Source organism: Pieris rapae, chromosome 17 (genome assembly GCF_905147795.1).
Source record: "Pieris rapae chromosome 17, ilPieRapa1.1, whole genome shotgun sequence".
Classification (NCBI taxonomy): Eukaryota; Metazoa; Arthropoda; class Insecta; order Lepidoptera; family Pieridae; genus Pieris; species Pieris rapae.
Genome location: NC_059525.1, coordinates 5,230,975 through 5,252,131, shown reverse-complemented (window position 1 = coordinate 5,252,131; position 21,157 = coordinate 5,230,975). Strand labels below are relative to the sequence as shown.

Sequence of the window (21,157 nt, the reverse complement as noted above, 5' to 3'; positions counted from 1 at the left end):
CTCGCCAGTTCTAAGTTTCAATGATAACGACGTATAGTTAACCTATGAGCAGGTAGGTTATAAGTAAAACAATATAGATTAGGGTATAATTTAATACTAATAATCTCTTCTCAGTACATCGAGTAATTACAATTAATGTCTAGCTTAATTGTAAGCATAAAATTAGTTTAAAACTATATTCATTTGCGATCAAAAGGTAATTTACATTTGAAATTGACGAACTCCGCACAAGCACCTATGACGATACAACCGTACATTTACAATACAAACCAATTCTTACATTATGCTTACACGTCTAAGAATTACAGTTATTTTAACAAAAGACCGAATGAGTGATAAAACTTCACTGTTGCTTTAGTAAAAACTTCTCTACGTTCATACTTTCGTTCTTACAGGTAAATTTAAAGTAAATTAAAATTAACACATTTTTGGTGATTGCCAAAGTCAATTGAAATGAGCAAGGTCATAGATGTCAAATTATACTAAAAATACTACTATTATTTCTAGCATTCGAAAAATCTAGTTCTAATAAATTAACTAAGACAATGGATGACAACCTAGTGAAGATATATTAGGGTAATGATGAATCTAAATGAAGAAAAAAACATCTAGGAAATCTACGGTGAGGCGGCAAAGACAAAGGCGTGCTACAAAGCAAGACAGCTAACACTAGGTATATGTAGATCGTGAGAAGTATTTTAGTGAATAAAATAGTTTGTAAAGCATTAGATTATGCATTATAGAATCCAAGTAAAAATACTTTAGTTTGAAACTTCGTAAAGACAACAAAATTGGGGACTAAAAATGAAGCAGCAATTATCATGTTTCAGTTTTGTCAGTTTTATAAACAGATTTTGATGACGTTAATGTCTATTCCATAAATATTGGTTATATTAATGTTGAACCTTGTCAGCACGCCTTTGTATACAAAGCCGGTAACTACGATTTAAGTACAATAGATAGAAGAATAGTATAGACGGATGGAAATTCTGGGGCACTCGCATTACACACTAGAACGCTACAATCCTAAGGGACTACGAAGGGTTACACAATCTAAAGAAAGGATTTTTGGCATCTTTTTGGATGATATTTACAACTTAAGACTAACTTTACAACCTTTGGACTATTGAATCCGAACCTCAAAGCGAAGTTATAAATCCGAAAAAACGTTAGAAACGTTAACTTAAAAACAGTTTTCTGTTGAGAAATTTATGCAGAGCAGGTCATCGTATTGATCCGAGATATTTCAAATTTTAAAACACAAATGGGCATAAGATACCAAATTTAATTAACTTATTTTTTTTTTATATATCTAGCTTTTCTAACTTGAACTACGTCTGAAGCTTGAAGCTTACCTTTTCTACTGCATCGCCACTATTTTTGCCAAATTGTTTAAATAAACTGTAAACTATATGTTTACAAACTCCACCGAACGAGGTAACTTTGAGTGATCAGTCGTTAAAAAAATGTCAATCTTAGAGATTAGTTAAAATACACATCTATCGTACGTCACAGCACATTTATTTAAGTCAATCTTAATATATATTTACAATATGAGTGCATACGATCCTAACAAACACATGTGCTAAGATATCTTTGAAGTTGTTTTTAATTCTCGTTTAAATTCTCTTAAATCGCCAGTTTCATAGGTTTTTACAAGAATCGTATTGTTTTTCCAAAGTGAACTTACAAACCTAATCTAGCTTTAGTATCAAGTAAAAGTATATAAAGCAAATTTTCAGTTTAGAAGTACCAAAAGTTGTAGCAAGAATGTTATACCAATCCAAACGCAATAAATTATTAAACGAATGAATACGTAACTTGTCCTGTATTTTAATTTAGTCAAACAGTCAAATGAGATGGTTTATAAAATAAGGATTCTAAATCCAATATAGTTTATAATGACCGATTATCGTTTAAATTTGACACCTTCACGATATTTTTATCAATTTTCATATCATCTGGGTCTTCTTTGAGCAACTCCCAAATATGATTTTTGTCAAGTATTTCGAAGCCATCTTTATTTTCTGGTACAACTTCTGATTTAAGATTACTCAAAACTTTTGAAGTCTCAGAAATCGGTGTTGACGGTATTTTGTGAATCTCTTTGTTAATAGACTTTAACGGTTTTATTTTATCAATTTTTGTTTTATTTTCGTCTGTTTTTGTGTTGAGCGTTTGGTTGGTGGTTACGTTTGGTTTTTGTATTTGTGTACGGGCTTTTGGTTTTTTTGTTTTGTAGTGTACTGATTTTATATTGCTTTTTGTGATTGCTGTTATTGTGTGAGCTATTGTAGATGTTTCTGGGCGTGACGTAGGTAAACTGACTATAGGAGAGGCTGTTACGTTATTTCTTTCTGAGGTTGTTTGAATATGAATATTTTGTGTGTTATTAATTTGAATAATATTTGTTAAAATAGTGGTTGTGTTAGGATTATCGGTTGATTTAACTTTCGAAAAGTATTTGTCTTGTTTATCTCCATATGTTGCTTTTAAAGTACCTTTCCTTCTTGGTAAAGGTTTCTTTTTTATATCCATTTTCTTCGGGTAAAATTTTGACTTGGATATCTTGTTCACAAGGTCTTTACTAAGTAAATGCGGTTCAAGATTATTGTTTATTTGTTTTTCACTAGAATTCTTGAATATTGGGATTTTAATATGGACATCATTTTTAAAAGTAGTGGATTCTTGTTTTTCTTTTAAATTAGCATCAGTATTTGTATTAACTATATTAGTGGTAGTTTCAAGATTTTCTAAAGTTAAATTAGTAAAAATATTATGTGAAGTGTCGTTATTCGTAGTTTGAGTCGTAGTTACGTCGTTATTAGCGGTATAAGGTACATTTTCGATTGTCGTTTTTACACCGTCTGTTGTTATACTTTCCGTTGCTGCACTTTGAGTAGTTACATGTTTTGTTGTTACCCTTTCCGTTGTTATACTTTCCGTTGTTGCACTTTTCGTAATAAAAGGTTCAGTTGTCTGAACATTTACTTCAGTTGTAGCGTCCGTGACATTGTCACTTTTAGGTTTCCTAAACTCATAGTCCCTACTACAAATACGTCCGCATTCGCAAATATTATCAATATTAGTACTTGGTTTACCATTTTTGTCAAACCAAGTTATAAAATCGTCATCAGTGATGCCTCTAAGGAGTGGACTTCCGGGGTTTGCGTGGAAGAAAGTTTCCACTGCGAGGTCTGGCCTAGATGAGGGATAAATCTTCGCAAATGCAGGTCGAAGGCTTGTTATGATGAATTTTGATCGCGCCTCGTATGTCACACAGATGGGGCATGTTGAGCTGATCTGTAAGTGATTGATTGAAAATTTTTATTCAATTGTGTAATATAATTTGTGTGCGTATCAAATAACGTTTTTTTTTTAAAAATGTATTATTTAAAGGTCTCACACACCTATACGACTTATATTTATTATATGTAATATAATACATTATTTATATACTAAAATATTATTGTTAATTAAAACATTACGTATTTATATTCCTGTACTGCAAAGTTAATGAAATTAAAATAAAACTCATGGTTAATCTTTAGTTATAGGCTCTGATTGTATATAATATTCATTCATTTATACACATAAAAACAAAATAACACATAATTCTTGGTTCAAAAACGGGTTTTGAAGCTACCTCACAGTTGACAGGAATCTGTAACTGGGAAAATATTAATAATTCAACTCACATTATTGAAGACGAACCAAACTGCTTCTCCGCGTGAGCCGTAGTGAAGTTCTGCGAAGGTGGCTCCAGCTAGTACTACCGGGTTCACAGCTGTTAGTGTGTATCCCGAGAACAGTGATACTTCCACACGTAATATTCCAGACGGCTCCTTAGCCTTCCACCTGGAAAAAAAATATATTTAATTTAGTTGTTAGTAAATATACAAGTTATTTAAATAAGATATATACATACTTGAAACAAGTCTTAATAATCAAGGTTGGCAGATTTCCTTGTAGATCTTCGATGCTGCTCCTCTCTGGGCGAATCTCTTCAATGATTGCCGTCTGAATATTTAGCAATGCATTTTCTGGTTTCGGTGCGTAAGTCGAATATGAAATTGTTCCCTAAGTGACAAAAATTTATGAATTATGATATGGCACTCGTACTCAAGGATATTTATGCAGACCCAATATTTCTTTATTACAGCCGACTCTAATCTCTAGGGTTGTAAATCTGAACCTGGATCGTTCAGCATTTGGACTTTCTGTCTATGCGCATAGCTTGTACGGCGAAGGAAAATAAGCGTGATGAAACCACCATGCCTTGGACCCAAAAAGATGACACGGTGTCAGGCACATACTTGGCTATTAGGAAAAACAAATGATTACGAAACAGAGACTGAGGCCCACACGCAAAAGGTTGTAGCGTCACTGGTGTTTTAACATGATTTGATTTTCATCTTTTACGAATCGAAACTATCTACCATTTTATTTTTATACCTTATGTATCCCTCTCTTATTTGTCTGTTTCTATTATAGCCTAGATACAATTTGACAGAAAATAAAAGATTTAGTAAAGATCTAACTATTATTTTCAAAGCCATATATATATATACCTATAATTATGCGAAATTGATTTTGCGAATAATATTATACATAAGATACAGTAAAATACCTGTACAGTAGCACATCCAGCTCCAGTGGCGTAAACAAACACTTTGGTGGGAAGACCTGGAAGTTGAAGAGGTCTTGGTGGAGTCTTAGCTCGTAGTTCCAAGGTATCAGTCAATTCCATTCCCGCCGTTGCCAACGATACGGTTAGAGCCCGGTGTCTGTAAAAATTTAAAATAATTCACGCTCTCAAATATTACATGTTAAAGCTGACAATCATTCCTTCTCTTCAAACACAAACAAACAACTCACAAACGAGTTAGCCTGCAATATCGCAGCTCACAACTCACGAGAGCTAATGAAAGACGTCGCATGGTTCCGCCAAGCAATTTACAAAGTAAATAAATTATTATGTAAAAAAAGAAAATAAGAATAGCAAATAATTATCTAATTAATGACTATGTGAAAGGTCTCTGGAGTTTCTGAAAATGTCACCATCCCAGCAGCTTGATCTATTTGCATTGCGTAGACATGTGGGGGTCTCTGCATCTTCTAACGCATTTACAACTGAGGGCTATCAGAGAAGTTGTTCGGATTAAAATCTGCAACTGAGTTTGACCATCGGTCGTATCACAACTGAGCGTTTTTGAACTACTTTCTGACCACCACTATATCGAACCAGCTGCCCATTGAAGTATATCGGAACCAATTCCACTAAGGAAAAGAGCATATCAATTTTTAAAAGTTAACACATTTGCGAGTGATCTGGCATTGTGAGTGTCTATGGACGGTATCACTTAACATCAGATTTGCCTGCTGCCCCCTGTTATACAAAAAAAATGTAAATTTGATTATAAAAAAATACCTGTCATGCGCAAGGGCAGCATATTGTGCAGCGGCCTTAGTGGCAATGTAGGCGAGGCTGGGATGACGTTGGAGAGTAGATGCTCTGTAGTAGAGGAACCGGGCAGCCGCTTCTCCTTCAGCTAGAGCGCCACGTGCGCACGCAGTTAACAACACTCTCACACCCGCTACATATTGTTCCATTGATACGGCTTCTGAAAATGATTTTTTATTATTTTGTAAAATGTTATCAAAAACAGCAATATTCAAAATTTATCCCTTGGGAAATCCCTTTGAAGATTAGAGATAGCGATAGCGTTGCCGATTTTAACATTGAGTCTTTGTTCCGCGCTATAAATAAAAATATGCATCATTCTTATTTAATTATAAATAAATCAAATTAGGCTACATCAACTAGTGTGATTAGAAAATCTTACAAACGTAGAAATAAAAAAAGACAGATTACTTCACTATATTAATAAAATTCACTAATAGGTCTTCTTTCAAAGTTTCGTAATTCTAAAGGGAACGAATGAGTGCTAATTAAAACATATTATTTATGAATTTTCATAAGTTCCGCTTTTAATTGTAAAAAATATAGTTTTTTTTATGATCTGTAAAAATTTCACGAGACAGCATTACTTTTTATAAATTTTTGCCTAACCTAAGCTATAACCTAAGAAACAGTTAGTTGAGAAATAAATATTCACCATATGAAGTAGTCTTGATATTCCTGGACGATTCTTCGAGGAGCCAATCTGCGGCGTCCTTCCGTGGCGGAGGCCATCCGAACTCACCCTCCGCGGTCGTCGAGGCATTTCTTAGAATTATTAGAGCTTCTGGTACTATTGGACTCCTGTAAATTAGTACTAGAGCGTCAACATCTATCTAAGTTTGCCATGGTCATTTTCTATGACGATTTTATTATTTAAAAGAGTTACAAGAGTTTTTACCGGTTTTTGCAGGATTTTTCTCTCGGCGTTTACCCTTTGTCTTCTTTGCCGATGAGGAAAATGAATCAATTGAATGCTAAACGGCTTTAAAGCCAGCCTTTTAATAAAACCGAAAATAAAATAAAATACGTTTATTTTGGAACATAAGATCATCTAGGTATCACTTATTCCACGTCAATCAATTCGAACTTGTAGGCATCCCTATTCATCGGCAAAGAAGACAGAGGGTGTAGGCCGAGAGAAAAAGCCGGCGTAAAAAACTCTCGGTACTCTTTTAAAAAAGCAAATCATCAAACAATATTTAAAACAAATATATCAAATTAATTACAATACAAGAGACAACAAGACCTTTCAAGAATTAAACATCTGTTTGGCTAGACTTAGCTTTGCTATAATCATAGTGCATTGAGCTCCCAGATAGAGAATTATAAAGATTTACATTATATAAAATAAATTACCTGGCCAGAACTAAAGCTAGTACTGTAGCGGCAAGCGCGGCTGGTGACGTCAGTTTGTGCAGATTCTTCTCCAAGTATTGCTGAGCCTTTTGTGCTACATCTGCGTCCAACTGAAATTTGTTATCAAATAATATAAATATAGGCGATTTTCTTCGAATTTGTCAAAAAATTAATTGTTCATCGTTGGTTTTCGAACTACCGATTGAGGTACGGCGAAGTATACAAAATAAAATGGAAAATAAAACTAAAGGATGTATTGATAAAACTTTGTGAGATTAAAATATATATATATCAATAATAAATAAGGTAGTCTAAGCAGTATGTTTGATGAGAAAAGTTTAAATGGCTTTGATAGTATTATTACAAAGACGGGGTCAGTAAAAACATTGTCGAATTTTCCTTTCCTTCCTCGAATAGATTAGAGACGTTTTCAGCAGACTGTGAAATCACAGTTTATACATAGTAAATAACGATCATTTCAAGAGATGGTCACATACTCGAAAATTAGAATTTACATAAATACTACTTTGGTAAAGGTGGTATTTATGTATGTCGCTGTAGTTACAGCGAACTTTCTAGGTAAAAGACAAGGGACGGTCCTAACCTTCTCGAAGACAGGCTGAACATTCTAGAACGATTTTAAGATATTTAATTTAACATTATATATTTCATATGACCATAAGTTATCATTAATATGATCAACGAAATCATACATACAATTCATCAATTCCTCGATGGGCCTTAAAAAATATGTATTTAATTTATAAAGTATACTGCAAAAAAAAAATTTTCGCCTGTTAATCAAAACGACATCATACCCAGTCATACATAGAAACGGCCTGACAAATTTATTCCGACCGATAAGTATATATTTAAGTTCTAGGCGTTAAATTTAGGTCGGGGGAAGAGCAGCAACTTCTCCCCCTGCAAAAACAATTTTATGAAGTTAAAAAAAAGAATATGTGCACATATTACCTGATTTTCCACACCAATCTCCAGCAACGCCACCAAAGTTTCAGCGGTGACTTCAACCGTCCTCTCAGCATTAATTTCATCTTCTGTCATATTTCCATCTTTATCATAATAATATTCGTTCACATCCGTTTCGTTAAATTTGAACTCAACCGGATAATAATCTACTTCTTTATCAGCAGCTAAAGGAGTAAATGAGCCATCTGGTCTTTGGCGTTTTTGTACCCAAGTTTTGATAGACTGTAGTAAATTAGGATCTATCGGGTAGTATGATTGTATTTTGTTGAGAATTTCTAGGATTTTCACTGTGGATACGTGACTGCTGACTGATGGATGGTCGCTGAAGGAATTATCGCTTTTGCGGAATGATAGCAAGATTTGCACCTGTAATGAGAACGTAAATTAAAAAAAAATTTTTGAGTCTTGAGCTGTTTAACATTATATTATAGTTTTAGTGTTAGTTGGTTTTTATGTGTGTATTATACACATGTGTGTGTTGACGACTGGACAATAACTTTACCAAAAGGGTGTTTAGACTTTTGCGTAAATTTAACGAACCTGTTCAGGTAGTTTTTGCAAAATCCTCTCTTTCTCCGCATCTTCTACCAAATGTGGAATATGCTCTAAAGCCAATAATGGCGCTAAACTTGCTGAAGCGGCTGACAATTGTGAATCCTTCCACACAACTGCCCACTGGTCTGAGGAGTCTGTTTGGCTGTACAGAGGAAGATGTAGACCTCCAGAAACAAGGAGAGTGCCAGATGCTGAACCAGGGACTACGCCGTGAGGGAGACCTAGCTCCAATACTTGGGAGAAGCCGGCTTCTTCGTTGAAGTTCCATATTCTGAAAATATTACGTTTTAACAATAAAACTACTATCTCTCCTTATTTATATTAAAACAATTTGGTTTAAAATAAATAACGGTACTCCTAATATTTCACTATGTTTCTATTATGTATCTATCAGTCTTTAATGCTCAACTGAAATAATTATCCTCTTTCTGGGAATAGAATCTTGGAGGGGGCATTTTTCGGAAATTTACTGAGAGGGTTTTTCTTAACTTATAAATTTTCTTCACCTGAAATCAGCCTTATCGCCCCACAAAGCGCTGAAGCCGACATATTTAATCCGCATATCACTCGGCAAAGGCCATACGAGTAATGGCCTTTCATTTGGCGACGCTCCTTTCCCAACCGAGAGTCTGCCCCCTTCCCACCAGACCCAAAACGCGCACCATGATGTTCCAGAACATTCGTCGTCTGTTTCTGTCTGTTCCGCTCTTGCTAGATGGACGTCATAACCTGGAAAATTATTGTTTTTCCATAGAACTATGACGACTCAGATGTCTATTTGATGCGTCTATAAGTGATTCTCGGTAAAATAGAGATGTGAAAGAATTAATATGACGTCATGATAGTTACAAAAAAGTGAGAAAATTCTGTTTAAATAAAGTACTATTATTACTATATAGCCTATCATTGAATAATAAATGTAATATCTATTCATAAGTGTCATACAAATCAGCGCTGGTACTACGTAGCTATCAATAGCTATTATTCCAAGATTTTATATTCGATTTCTATATTGTCAATATCCGTAGCACTGTCGTTAAGATATATGCGCAGTACTAATTAAATTTATTGCAGGCGATATCAATCTAAACCTATGTTTATTACCCATTTGTCCTTCATTTTAGAAGAATGGGTTTTGGCCAAAAAAAATCCAGATTGAGCGTTCTGATAAACGAGCTAGGTCTGGATAACCATAGTTGCTCACCTCACATTAAATAATTGAATTTTAGTTAAATGTTTTATCTGATCATGCATGTGGTTGGCCTATAAGTGCTTGTCATTAAAAATAGTATTTTTTTTACCAATAAGTATTTATGAAACTGCTTATACTATATGAATAAAAGTGTATACAAATTTTAACGTTCATTTAAAACTATTCACTCATAGATGTTAACAATAACACTTTAACTAGCGACGTAAATTTTAGTATCTAAACCCCGCTGCAGTTCTATTGTTGACTACAAAACATACTAACTACAAGTTCGTAAACAATTACTAGTAGTATTGGATGAACAAACATACATGAAACCGTTATTCCCTACTCTGTATTACAACTGTGTGTTAACTTTTATAGACTTTGTCGTAACATTAATGGAGGCTATTGTTTGATTTCATATAAAACCAGTGGCGCTACCACATCATAGGACTGGGCGTTTCGTGATGAATTGTTTTTTTCATAGACAATTAGGTTAGGTTGGGTAACCTAACTATAGACCTCATAGCCTCATAGCCTAGCGGTCTTATTAAGTGTCCCCTAGTTAAGGGGTATCGGGTTCGATTCCCAGTTACAGTGCATCTCTGCCCTGGATCGAACCTACTGTAGGTATGAGAGTCGCACTGACACACAATGTTCTTCCGGAATTAATACTTATAACTGCCAAAGACCCCAACATTGTATTTAGCTTTGTATAGAAAAACAATGTTACGTTGATAATAAAAATGTTATAGTATTCGCTTAAAATATAATTTCTTTTGGAGTACGTGGAAGAAGACAGGCTACATTCTTAATTTATTTTGAGCATTATTCGTGATTTAAATCTTGCATTAACTAACATTTAAATATAGCTAATTCTTGTCGCGGCTTGACAATTTCCCGTGGCGGCTTACTTGGAATAAACATCGCCGTAGCTATCAGGAATTAAAAAAAATACTAAAATATGTATTTGTGTCTTTCGTAAATTTTATTTATTAAAATGTGCGTATGTTCATATATGAATTTCAAATTATCTTACCATGTTTTCCTTTAGCGATCCAGACTCGACTCCTCTCAAACACGACTCGATACATATCATCAGATGCTTCCTGCGTAGTGGACAATGCCACATGAGCCGAGCCTTGAGCTCTTAGTTCAAGGACTAACCCTGCCCGGTTCCTCGGCGCAGCCACCCATTGCCACTCCCATGAACCGCGAGATGATACAGCCAGGTGTTCTAAAGGAATATTGAAGATATTTATTGCCAGTTCTTTTCGTCCGTTCTACGTCCTTGATTTGAAAACTGGCAGTAAATGTAAAATTGGAAACATGTAATATGTAGTCTTCCGAACCCTGCCTAAAGGGACTCCTTTTAATAATATATATTAATAATTAAATTTTAAGGTTACTTATTAGGTATATTAGAATTAACTATAATTATATTTTTAACTTTCTTTATTGATATTCATAAATGTACATCGTGTTACCTAAATTTTTTAACTAAGAATTTTATAGTTGGAGAATGTTGTGCGAGTGTTTTATTTATATACTAATAATTATTATTACGTATATTTTAGGTTAAAATTATATCGATCAAAATCTAAAATTAAATTTATTTAAAAAATATGTGTGCATTACTAATTAAAGATTATATTTAACGCGAATTTGAAGGCTTACAAATGTAAATTTATGAGTTAACATAAATCGATGTTAGTTTATGTGACTGCGCCTTCCTATTTTCACAATGAAATCAAATCATGACTTTTAATAGATTTTAATATATATATATATTCACAAATATATTATTTTTAATAAGTGGAAATTAACATATAAAGGAACTGACATTAAACTTAACTGTCACTAATTTGAGTTTCTAAAACGTAGAAACTACTTTTCAGTTCCATTTCACACCCTTCAATAAATCGTAAATTTCATTAATTTGACATAATATTTTGGTTTTAACCTTCAAGTTATAGGATTTAGTTTTTAAAGTAGCTTATAATCGTAACATAAGATAGATATTTTTTTCAGACTAGTATACTCTTATTTATAAAATTATCTTTACATTAATTTTTAATAATTATACTTAAACATTAATTTTTACTATCCAGATTTGAATAGTAAAAATTAATGTTTAAGTTACTTAAATTAAGTCCACTTACCATTAGCACAGAAATATGCACTCTGCGTATCGCTTCTATGCAGACCTTCCGGCAAGACCAGAACACTAGCTGATCGTATAACAGAACCCACAAGTGTTTCATTGTTGAAGGAGGTATATGAGACTGAACAGTTGTCAGCACTATATCCGGTTACTTCAACTGAAATGACAAAGTGTAAGTAAGTGTAAGTATTGGATTTTTTTTTATAGAAAGTGGCAAACCAACTTGAGGCTCGTATGAAGTACACTCTTGATGGGATATTCGCGAAATGCTTTGCCGGGCTTGTAAGGATACTCAATACCAGGGCTTTTAATTAGTTTATTAAGGAATTTGATTTGAATAATTTCTTGAAACTATTAACTAAGAAAACAAATGCCTGGTTGTTTAGTTTAATTTCATTCCATCAAAATTTTGAAAATTGGACTATTTATCTATACGATGTTTTCCTTCATCGTAAATACAAATATTAATTGCGTAATTACAAGAAAAATCACATTTTAAACGGCGGAAAAAAAACAACCACTGAGATGAAACATCGTGTGCTGCAGCAAATACGTAGTTCGTAATGCTAATATATTTAAAAAAATTACGGCTATTGTATAGTGTCTAAATCAATGTTATAAAAAGATAAATAAATAAATAAAATTTTATTTACAATTGCGATTTTATTTATTGTATCGTTTAACAGCTCTCAAAACATCTGCTCATAGTCTAGCTGATTGATTGCAAGATAAAGACTTATAAAAAAAAAATATAGATGTATATACTAGCGGATCCGACAGACGTTGTCCTGTCTACACGTCTTTAATTTCAAAATTTCAATTTTTAATAAGTCATTTTGATGAAAATTATTATTCAAATGTTATGACAATATCTAACGATCCAGCACATGGTCACACACGATATAACACAATGATAACAAAACTTTTTTTAAATTTCGGGACAGACTAAAATTAAAATTCGAATATTATTTAAAATTTGACACTGCGATGGTAGCGCCGTCTGTCGGATCCAATGTAAAACATTCCAAAATCAACAACAACTAATAAATTGAAAATTAATTAAAAAATCATTGTCCAGCGGACAAAATTGTGAATCTAAACCATTCCCAGATCCCCTTGAACACACACAAAAAATTTCGTCTAAATCGGTCCAGTCGTTTAGGAGGAGTTCAGTCACATACACACGCACACAAGAAATATATATATTAAGATATATTGTATCGTCTACCTAATTACGATATAAAAAACTATTCTATTTATATACTCTATTCAATATTTTCTCTGAATTAATATGAAAAGGAAGCCAACTGTCATTTTATATTTAATCTCCGTCAACCCAAATGGCTACCCTATTAACCGATTGAGTGACCATGAAAAGTCTAATATCATTCGTTTCACGATCTCTTTTATAGTCCACGTGCATTGTCCCATTAAACACTGACACACAATTACCGGGGAAAAACGACGCGTCGATCACGCCGACCATAAATCAGTCTTATAATTCTGGGTGGTATAAAAATAGTTATCTCCTCCTGTGTCTGGGATATTATCAGCTGAGTAACGACACACAGGCTGTTGTATGTTTATAGAGCCATACAAACTAATGAGGTTAATAACGGTAAAGTACTTTTTGGAATTAGGCCTCGTGTTTGTTACGTTAAGAGGTTTGAAGATCAAAATGGATCCCTTTTATGTTCTTGTGGAATGTTCATGAATAGCAAAATTTTAAATATGCTAATAGTAGAAGGTTTACAAACCGAAAATTGAAGAAACAGCGTGAAACATTTTAATGCCTACATAAAAATGACATGGTCAGTAGCGGTGATATAGTGATATTCTGAATAATGAATTTGGTCATTAAACTTGATTGTATCGAGGCGATCAATTTAAATGTTAATTACTATTCATTGCTGCGGCGAGATTAATGCTTAACTTGCATTAATGATATAGTAAGCACAATAGAGGTTTTAGCTAGCATTAACGTCAGGGTCCGATATCCAATTTATCAGACGTACTGGGAACATTTTGTAGATTTTATATACGATTTTCAGTAGTGTTTTTTTGCCGTCAACCCGTACTATGTAATCGTGGATGAATACAATATATAATAATATAAACTTTTATTCCTTCATTTGTTTTCATATAACATTATTAGAAAATCTTAGTTTACATACTATGGAATAGAAGCCTGGTTATCCATATCACAGGTTCTTACCTAATTTGGTAACCTCTCCCAATACCGTCACAACTGTAATCTTATTTATTGTTGTAAATGTTGGAGGAAAAAAATATTATTATTATTATACGTTATTTAATAGGCTAACTATAAATTGTCCTTTCACTATTATTATTGTGGATTATTATTAGTATTGCTTTAATCATTATGATTATTTTATAATATACGTAAAAGCCTTTCTACTGCAAATATCAGTCGAGCATTTGCGAACTTCAAACGCGTCTAAGCTTTTTAAGAAATTGAAACATTTGGGTGAATGCATATCTTAAATTATTATACTCTGTCTACACTGTACTCCAATATTGGAAACTCGGGGTCTAAGCTACTCAAGTAAAACAAGAGATTTGAATAAAAAGAAAATCGTATTTTCTTAAACAAATATGCCTCTTAAGGGCTTCGTAGGGTTCGATTCCCGGGCGGAGTGCGATTATTGTTTGTTTATGTATCTTTAAATTTGTTGTCTGGTAGGGTTGTACCGGGAGAGTGCCTAAGCCGTACATAGCGGGCACGCTCAAATTTCTGAAACATGCAGAGGGCATCATAGATTATAAATAAGAGTGAAGTATACAATGATGGCAGTTGCAAGTGCTTAACAACTGAATATTCCTTCATGCTCTTATTAATATAAACAATACTTGCCATGAGATTATTAGAAGATTTATAGACAAAGGAAATTAATTACTACTATGTATATTTCTAAGTATAATTAATATAATTAAATTACACTTACCTGTAATATTCTTCCTTCCAGGTGTATTTACAGCGACTCTTACAACAAGTTGGGTGCCGCCGCGAGGTCCCAACCGAAGTCTTTCGGTGACATAAAGAGCCCCAGTACTGGCAAACGCAGCTCCAGCACTTAATGCTAAAAGCGCGGTGACCTGGAAATATATTTTTATGATCGTGAGCAGTTGGCAGAGCAAAATAGATATGAACGAATGATCAGAGATTACGTAATAAGACACGATGTCATTTGTTTTATTAGAATAGCAGCACCACAGAATATCATAGATATCTTACAGGTTGTGAACTGTCAACTGTCAAGTCAATTTGACCTTGTTTTTTAAATAATTTAAATATCAGATGATGGTAATGTAATAGCAGCTTGGCGAATAATCGCTTGGAATCTGCGACATACAAGTGCTATTAAAACTAAAATTAGTTCTAAAACAAAACCGTGCTTTTAATGAATTTCTGCTTACAAGGTGTAGTGTTCTGTAAGTTCTAGAGTGGAAAGTCATTATTCACCCATAAATATTTACATACATAAACTTCATTAGCTAGAAAATACAGTTAATTTAAATGGCTCTGAACAAATGCAATCTTATTTAAATCAACAAAAACAAGGTGTAAACGAAACAACGCTAGTTGAAACTCACTTCTCCGGGGATACATTAAAACAAGGACAATGGCATTCGGAAGTTCAGTTGATTACATCTCCTTGCATAATAAAAACTTTCTCTGCACTTTGTGAAGCTTTACAATGAATTTTGAACAATTAGAAGCTTGTACCTATTATTTGTATTTACAGCTGGTATAGCAATACAACTCTATAGAAAATGTTTCTGAATAGAATTTTCGTTTCATGTTCGTAGAATTAATTTTATAAGATTTATTTACATTTTGTACAAATATATGTAAACATTAGATTGTCTAGAAAAGTGGGTTACTGAAAAGTAAAAATAGTTCTCTCCGGCGAAGAATCGAACCCCGGTCTCCCGCGTGACAGGCGGGGATACTGACCACTATACTACCGAAGACTTGCGAAATATCTTAAATTTATTAACTATGTGATTACACAGGATTGTACAAACTAGTATGCTACCCTTTATATTTTTGCAGGTTATAATGAAAAAATCTTATAAACTAATCATTAAACTTAATCGTGATTAAGTGAAGTATGACTTGAGTATGACTACTTCACTTTTGCATTGCCTAATGACGGTTAAACTACTAAAACCTCCAGAAAAGAGTTAATTTGAATGAAGCCCTTCTAAATATTATACTTCCTCACATAGGCTTAAATACACTAATGCACGTATTTTATTATCAAACATTCTAGCTATCAAACACATAAGCCGTGATAAATCTCCTAATCGTTGTTCGCTAGAGGCCACTAGAGCTGCACGATCCCTAATCGGTATTCGATGAGCGATGTCGATACCAAACAAATCACTCGCTGACGTAACTACATTCGAGCGTACGAATTTACGTATATAAAACGATCTTATGACTGCAAGTAACATTTTAGAAAGCTTAAGAGATAACTTCCTATATTTCTGGTATAGAAATGTTTTGGACTCTAATCGAAATCTCAATTTGATAGTGGATTAGGATCACGGAAAGTGTGAGTAGTGAACTAATAGGAATTTAAAAAAAAAGGACGAAAAAGGGCTCGATATAATAAAACTCTTTAATATTTTATAACATTGACAACAATTACATTTAAAATATTAGTGGGTAACGCAATTAAAGAAATAGTTTTCACTTACATTTAACGGTTAAGTTTTTATCTCGCTTTAAAGTGAAGGCCGCGATAAAAGGGTAGTTAAGGAATAAACTAAAAGTTTTAAACAAAGTTATCAGAGTTAGGTGCAAGATGCCTAACTACCGCTTCGAGATGGATCCGGCTAAGTTTGTGCAAGTTTTATCTCCGCATACTCACAGAGGAACTTTAAATATTTTGTAAATTTATTTACAAAGATTTCTAAAAATGCAAAATTCTCTTGTATTTTAATAATACTCGTAGTCTGTTGTTCCTAATATTTCCACTTTCAGTAAAACAAATTTAGAATCCTTAAGTAAGTATGTACTTTGTTATTTTATATTATATTTTATATACTACTCTTAGCTTTTCCGGAATGAAAACCTAAGTAATAAATAAAACTAAATTTTAATTGTTTAATATTTTTCAAACTTTTCTCATCATAAAAATCTTCCGAAGACTTCAAGTTTTGAGCCTAGCAAAATATTTTGCGATTCACATTAATTTACATAGATTTTTCGGATATTTACTTTATTATTAATTTTAATGCACTTTGTACTCAGTATTTTTTTAATATTACGTTACAAGATAAGTGACCTATTTATCTATATAAAGGTTAAAATATAAATGGGTTGCAATAACTCGTATAGATAGCCATAATGTAAATAAGCAGAATATACATGTTTACGCTTGTCCTAAATAAACAGAATTTATTTTGTTACGATGTTTACCTCGTTCTTGTAAATTACGTGTTTATGTTTTTGCAGTCTGTTTTGTCAATTTCCTTCCTATAAAAAGTTATGTAGCCTCTAATGTGGTATTAGTCTTGAGATTTGAGAAAGTATAGTTGTACTATTATTATTAGACTCTTCATAATCGTTGATACGGCTAAATCGTTAGTTTTAAAATTATAGTTCTCCAATCGAGTCTCATAAGAAGTCAGACAAGTATGACATGACAAGTTCAATCCATTAGATAATTGTCAATAAAGTAGATATAAATCAGCTACTTGAATGAAGTTGTGTATTGACCATATCAGTAAAATACCCTGATTCGTAACCGTGAACAATTTTAAATTTAGGCAAGTTAGTAGGCTTTCTGTTGCTTCCAATCCAGAAAAAAATGTTTAGAAAGCTAAATCTTATATCGGTAATAAGTAGTCACTATTTTATTGATATATAATTTTGATACAAAACAGAAATTTATGCTCAAAATATTCTATTATATATGTACGTACATTATATTCTTTCACGTTCCTAATATGATAATGTTCACTGTATTGTACTATCTAGCCCTTCCGGGCATCTGAATAATTGGACCGAGTCATGTCATGTTCGAATTATAATTTAAATAATTTTCAATACAATTAGTTAGATGTATTAAATTAGTTTATTTAGTCACTAATCGAATAACAGTATGATTAAAATGTAAGGTACACAAATATGTATGTATATTGCTTTTTAGTATCTATATAGTAATAGTTTTGACGTTGTCTTAACAAAAAAGTTATGACGAATGATATATTCAACTGATATATGCCTAAAATGTACAATCTTGTTTTTTACACCTATATAAGTGATAGAACGTCGCTGTAGACTGATAACCTCATTTGTGCAGAGAACCAAACATATGTAAACATATGGAAACTAAAAATATGTTTCATTTCGTCAACATTCGAAACATACTATGTGTTTTTGTCCATAGCTTTGGATGGTAAAACGGGCTTATTTATTAATAGCATAAATAAGGTACATAAATAAATTTCATGATTATACTAGTTAAATGACACAACAGTCTATGCAAGAAAAAAAAGGTTTTTTAAGCTATTGCATAGATTTTATCGCGGGCTTTGAGCGCGGCGACCGAATCAAGAAATTCCATAACGAAAAAACCTAACACACGATGACGAAATATAAATGCGGCCAATACGCGTTAGAGCGGGACATAACGCATACTGCGTATTCACATCTCTCTGACGAGATCGGTGACATAGTCTGATAGAAAAAAAAATACTGCATAAAGAACTAAATAAATCTTAATATATATATTTCTTGTGTGCGTGTGTATGTGACTGAACTCCTCCTAAACGACTGGACCAATTTTGATGAAATTTTTTGTGTGTGTTCAAGGGGATCCGGGAATGGTTTAGATTCACAATTTTGTCCGCTGGACAATGTTTTTTTAATTAATTTTCAATTTATTAGTTGTTGTTGATTTTGGAATGTTTTACATTGGATCCGACAGACGGCGCTACCATCGCAGTGTCAAATTTTAAATAATATTCGAATTTTAATTTTAGTCTGTCCCGAAATTTAAAAAAATTTTTGTTATCATTGTGTTATATCGTGTGTGACCATGTGCTGGATCGTTAGATATTGTCATAACATTTGAATAATAATTTTCATCAAAATGGCTTATTAAAAATTGAAATTTTGAAATTAAAGACGTGTAGACAGGACAACGTCTGTCGGATCCGCTAGTAATGTATAAGTTGATAAAAAATGCTATGCAATAGCTTTACCGCGGCAGTCCCTGAGTGCCACACGTTTTTGACATAATTGTGATTATCATACTACAGTCACGATAAGTGGAGATGCCACAATATTCCAAATCATTTCAGAATATAAGGCTCTAAGCACTAAGAATGACTCCCACTGTAAATGGCCTCAACGTATTAGATTTTTACAATCCTTGTAACATGTTTAAGTTTTAATGTACGTTTTCTACATCTAAAAAGACAAATTTAATTATAAAATACTCACATCCATACAATTGTTAATATTGTTCGTTATCTTCACATCCACTTCGACAGTTTCGCCAACTTTTAGGGCTGGAGGGAGGGCGAAGTCCAGTTGTATAGGTCGGAAGACGTTGATGGTCTTCGGAGCAGAAAATCGAAGACCTCGGCTCGAAAGAGAAAGTGCCCAGAGTGACCAGCGACCGGCTTCCGATGGCGCCGCGATTGTGACGCCATCAGTCGATAGCTGTGTCCTGAATAGAATGGTTTAAATAACACACAGTGTACAGGATATAAAAATAAGTATTTCATTTATACTGCTTCGTTATTAGGTATAATATATTTCATCGATTTAATATAAAAAATGTGTAAAAAAAATGAAATAAAGTGGCTCGTAAAAATCTACGGCGAGTGTTCAAAGAAGATTGATAATGAAAAACATTTCTCGAGAAATAGAAAGCTGAAAACATAACTGAGCGTTAATAGTGCCACTGTTTTAATCAAAAGTAACTGATGTTAAGATATATGTAATTTGGTAACTAACATATATAATTAACGTAATTTAGTTAACACAAATTATTTTATTAGATTTTGATACAATGTAATGACTGTAGTATTCTGCAATTGCAATACAAGCAATTAATTTATAAATAAAGCACGATCATTGTGAGATAATTAAATGTCACAATTGAATCGTTTATCGATATTGCAGGAATACATGTAATGCCATTTGTTTACCTGTTCAATTGACGTATAGTATTTTAGTTGTTATGAGAGTAAAAAGCATAGGAAATCAAAAGTTTTGGTTTTCATACAAATTTATTCGAAATTCTTAAATGAACTAAAATGTACAAATACACATTATAACAGAAAAATAAACGTTGAATTCTGCTTCTGTTTTTTTTAACTCGGTGAAAATGAGCTTGTAGAATATAATAATAAAGAGAATATTCATATTTCCAGTTATTAAGCATTAATGCTGGATTGTGTTAAAAAGTTATCTGCCATGTACCAGGAAACACAAATCTCTAGAACCTACCCTGTGCCTTGTAGCTGCGGATTAGACTGGACAATTCGTAAAGAAGTTTAATTTAAATAAATATTTCAGTTTTCGATTCACGGGTCAATGAATCGTGACAGGTCCAACATGAAAATGTCATTTCTAAACAAAAATATATTTTTAAATATTGGTGAGTATTGAGAAACATACGTAGAAATGACGATTTGTGTCGCTTATTATTTTTTCTGACAAATTACCTATGTCAGAAAAAATATAAACAATATATTGTATATGTGTATTAATGCTCGTTTTATATAGTGAAATATTTGTGTTTTTGATAGGATATAAAATAAATGACTGACGTGAAATTTGAAATCGATTTGCGGTCTGTGGCTTTTCAAATTACTATTGAGTATTGAGCAGCTACTGTTTTAAATTAAGTCGACAACTAAACATAATTTGGCAGGATAAAGTTGTGGCTAAGACATCCTCGCTAATTAAAATAATACACAAACTCATATAGACTAACTTCACCAATTAGTGGAGCAAGATGCTCGTTATTAAATTATATATTCTTACCCATGGCATCCCCAAAGGAAGATACAAAATATTTATTGATTGGAATTATTAGTTTAATCTCCCATCCATGAATAAAAACCTATTAAAGTGTAATCATTTAACAAAATATAATGAATGTAGAAAAGAAACATTTTCTATTCAACAAATAGTAAAAATATATATATGTCATAGAACCGATTGAAAACGGACATGAAGCTCATCAGATGTTAAGTGATATCGCCGCCCATGGACACTCGAAGCCAGAGTGCTCACTAATGCGTTGCTGGCCATTTAAAAATTGGTATGCTCCTTCTTAAATGACTTAGAGACTGTTTCACAATGTATGGATAAAGTGTCAAATAGCTATGCAACACATAAATTATTCGAAAGATAAAAGTTCCAAATAAGATACTTAGAATT

General features: G+C 32.8%; 1 protein-coding gene across 1 annotated transcript in view; it reads right to left on the bottom strand.

The window, feature by feature from the left end:
* Window positions 1-131: 131 nt before the first annotated feature.
* The window catches only part of LOC110995679 (C3 and PZP-like alpha-2-macroglobulin domain-containing protein 8), a 147,325-nt gene continuing 126,299 nt past the window's right edge, over window positions 132-21,157 (bottom strand). The window contains exons 13-26 of the mRNA XM_045631886.1: window positions 19,205-19,433; window positions 14,688-14,838; window positions 11,720-11,878; window positions 10,597-10,794; window positions 8,872-9,094; window positions 8,351-8,636; window positions 7,796-8,176; window positions 6,821-6,930; window positions 6,120-6,265; window positions 5,432-5,624; window positions 4,631-4,787; window positions 3,929-4,080; window positions 3,699-3,858; window positions 132-3,303 (exon numbers count right to left, since the gene is read on the bottom strand). Of these exons, the coding sequence (XP_045487842.1) occupies window positions 1,897-3,303; window positions 3,699-3,858; window positions 3,929-4,080; window positions 4,631-4,787; window positions 5,432-5,624; window positions 6,120-6,265; window positions 6,821-6,930; window positions 7,796-8,176; window positions 8,351-8,636; window positions 8,872-9,094; window positions 10,597-10,794; window positions 11,720-11,878; window positions 14,688-14,838; window positions 19,205-19,433 (3,952 nt within the window). The 3' untranslated portion in view covers window positions 132-1,896. The remainder of the gene's footprint in view (window positions 3,304-3,698; window positions 3,859-3,928; window positions 4,081-4,630; window positions 4,788-5,431; window positions 5,625-6,119; window positions 6,266-6,820; window positions 6,931-7,795; window positions 8,177-8,350; window positions 8,637-8,871; window positions 9,095-10,596; window positions 10,795-11,719; window positions 11,879-14,687; window positions 14,839-19,204; window positions 19,434-21,157) is intronic.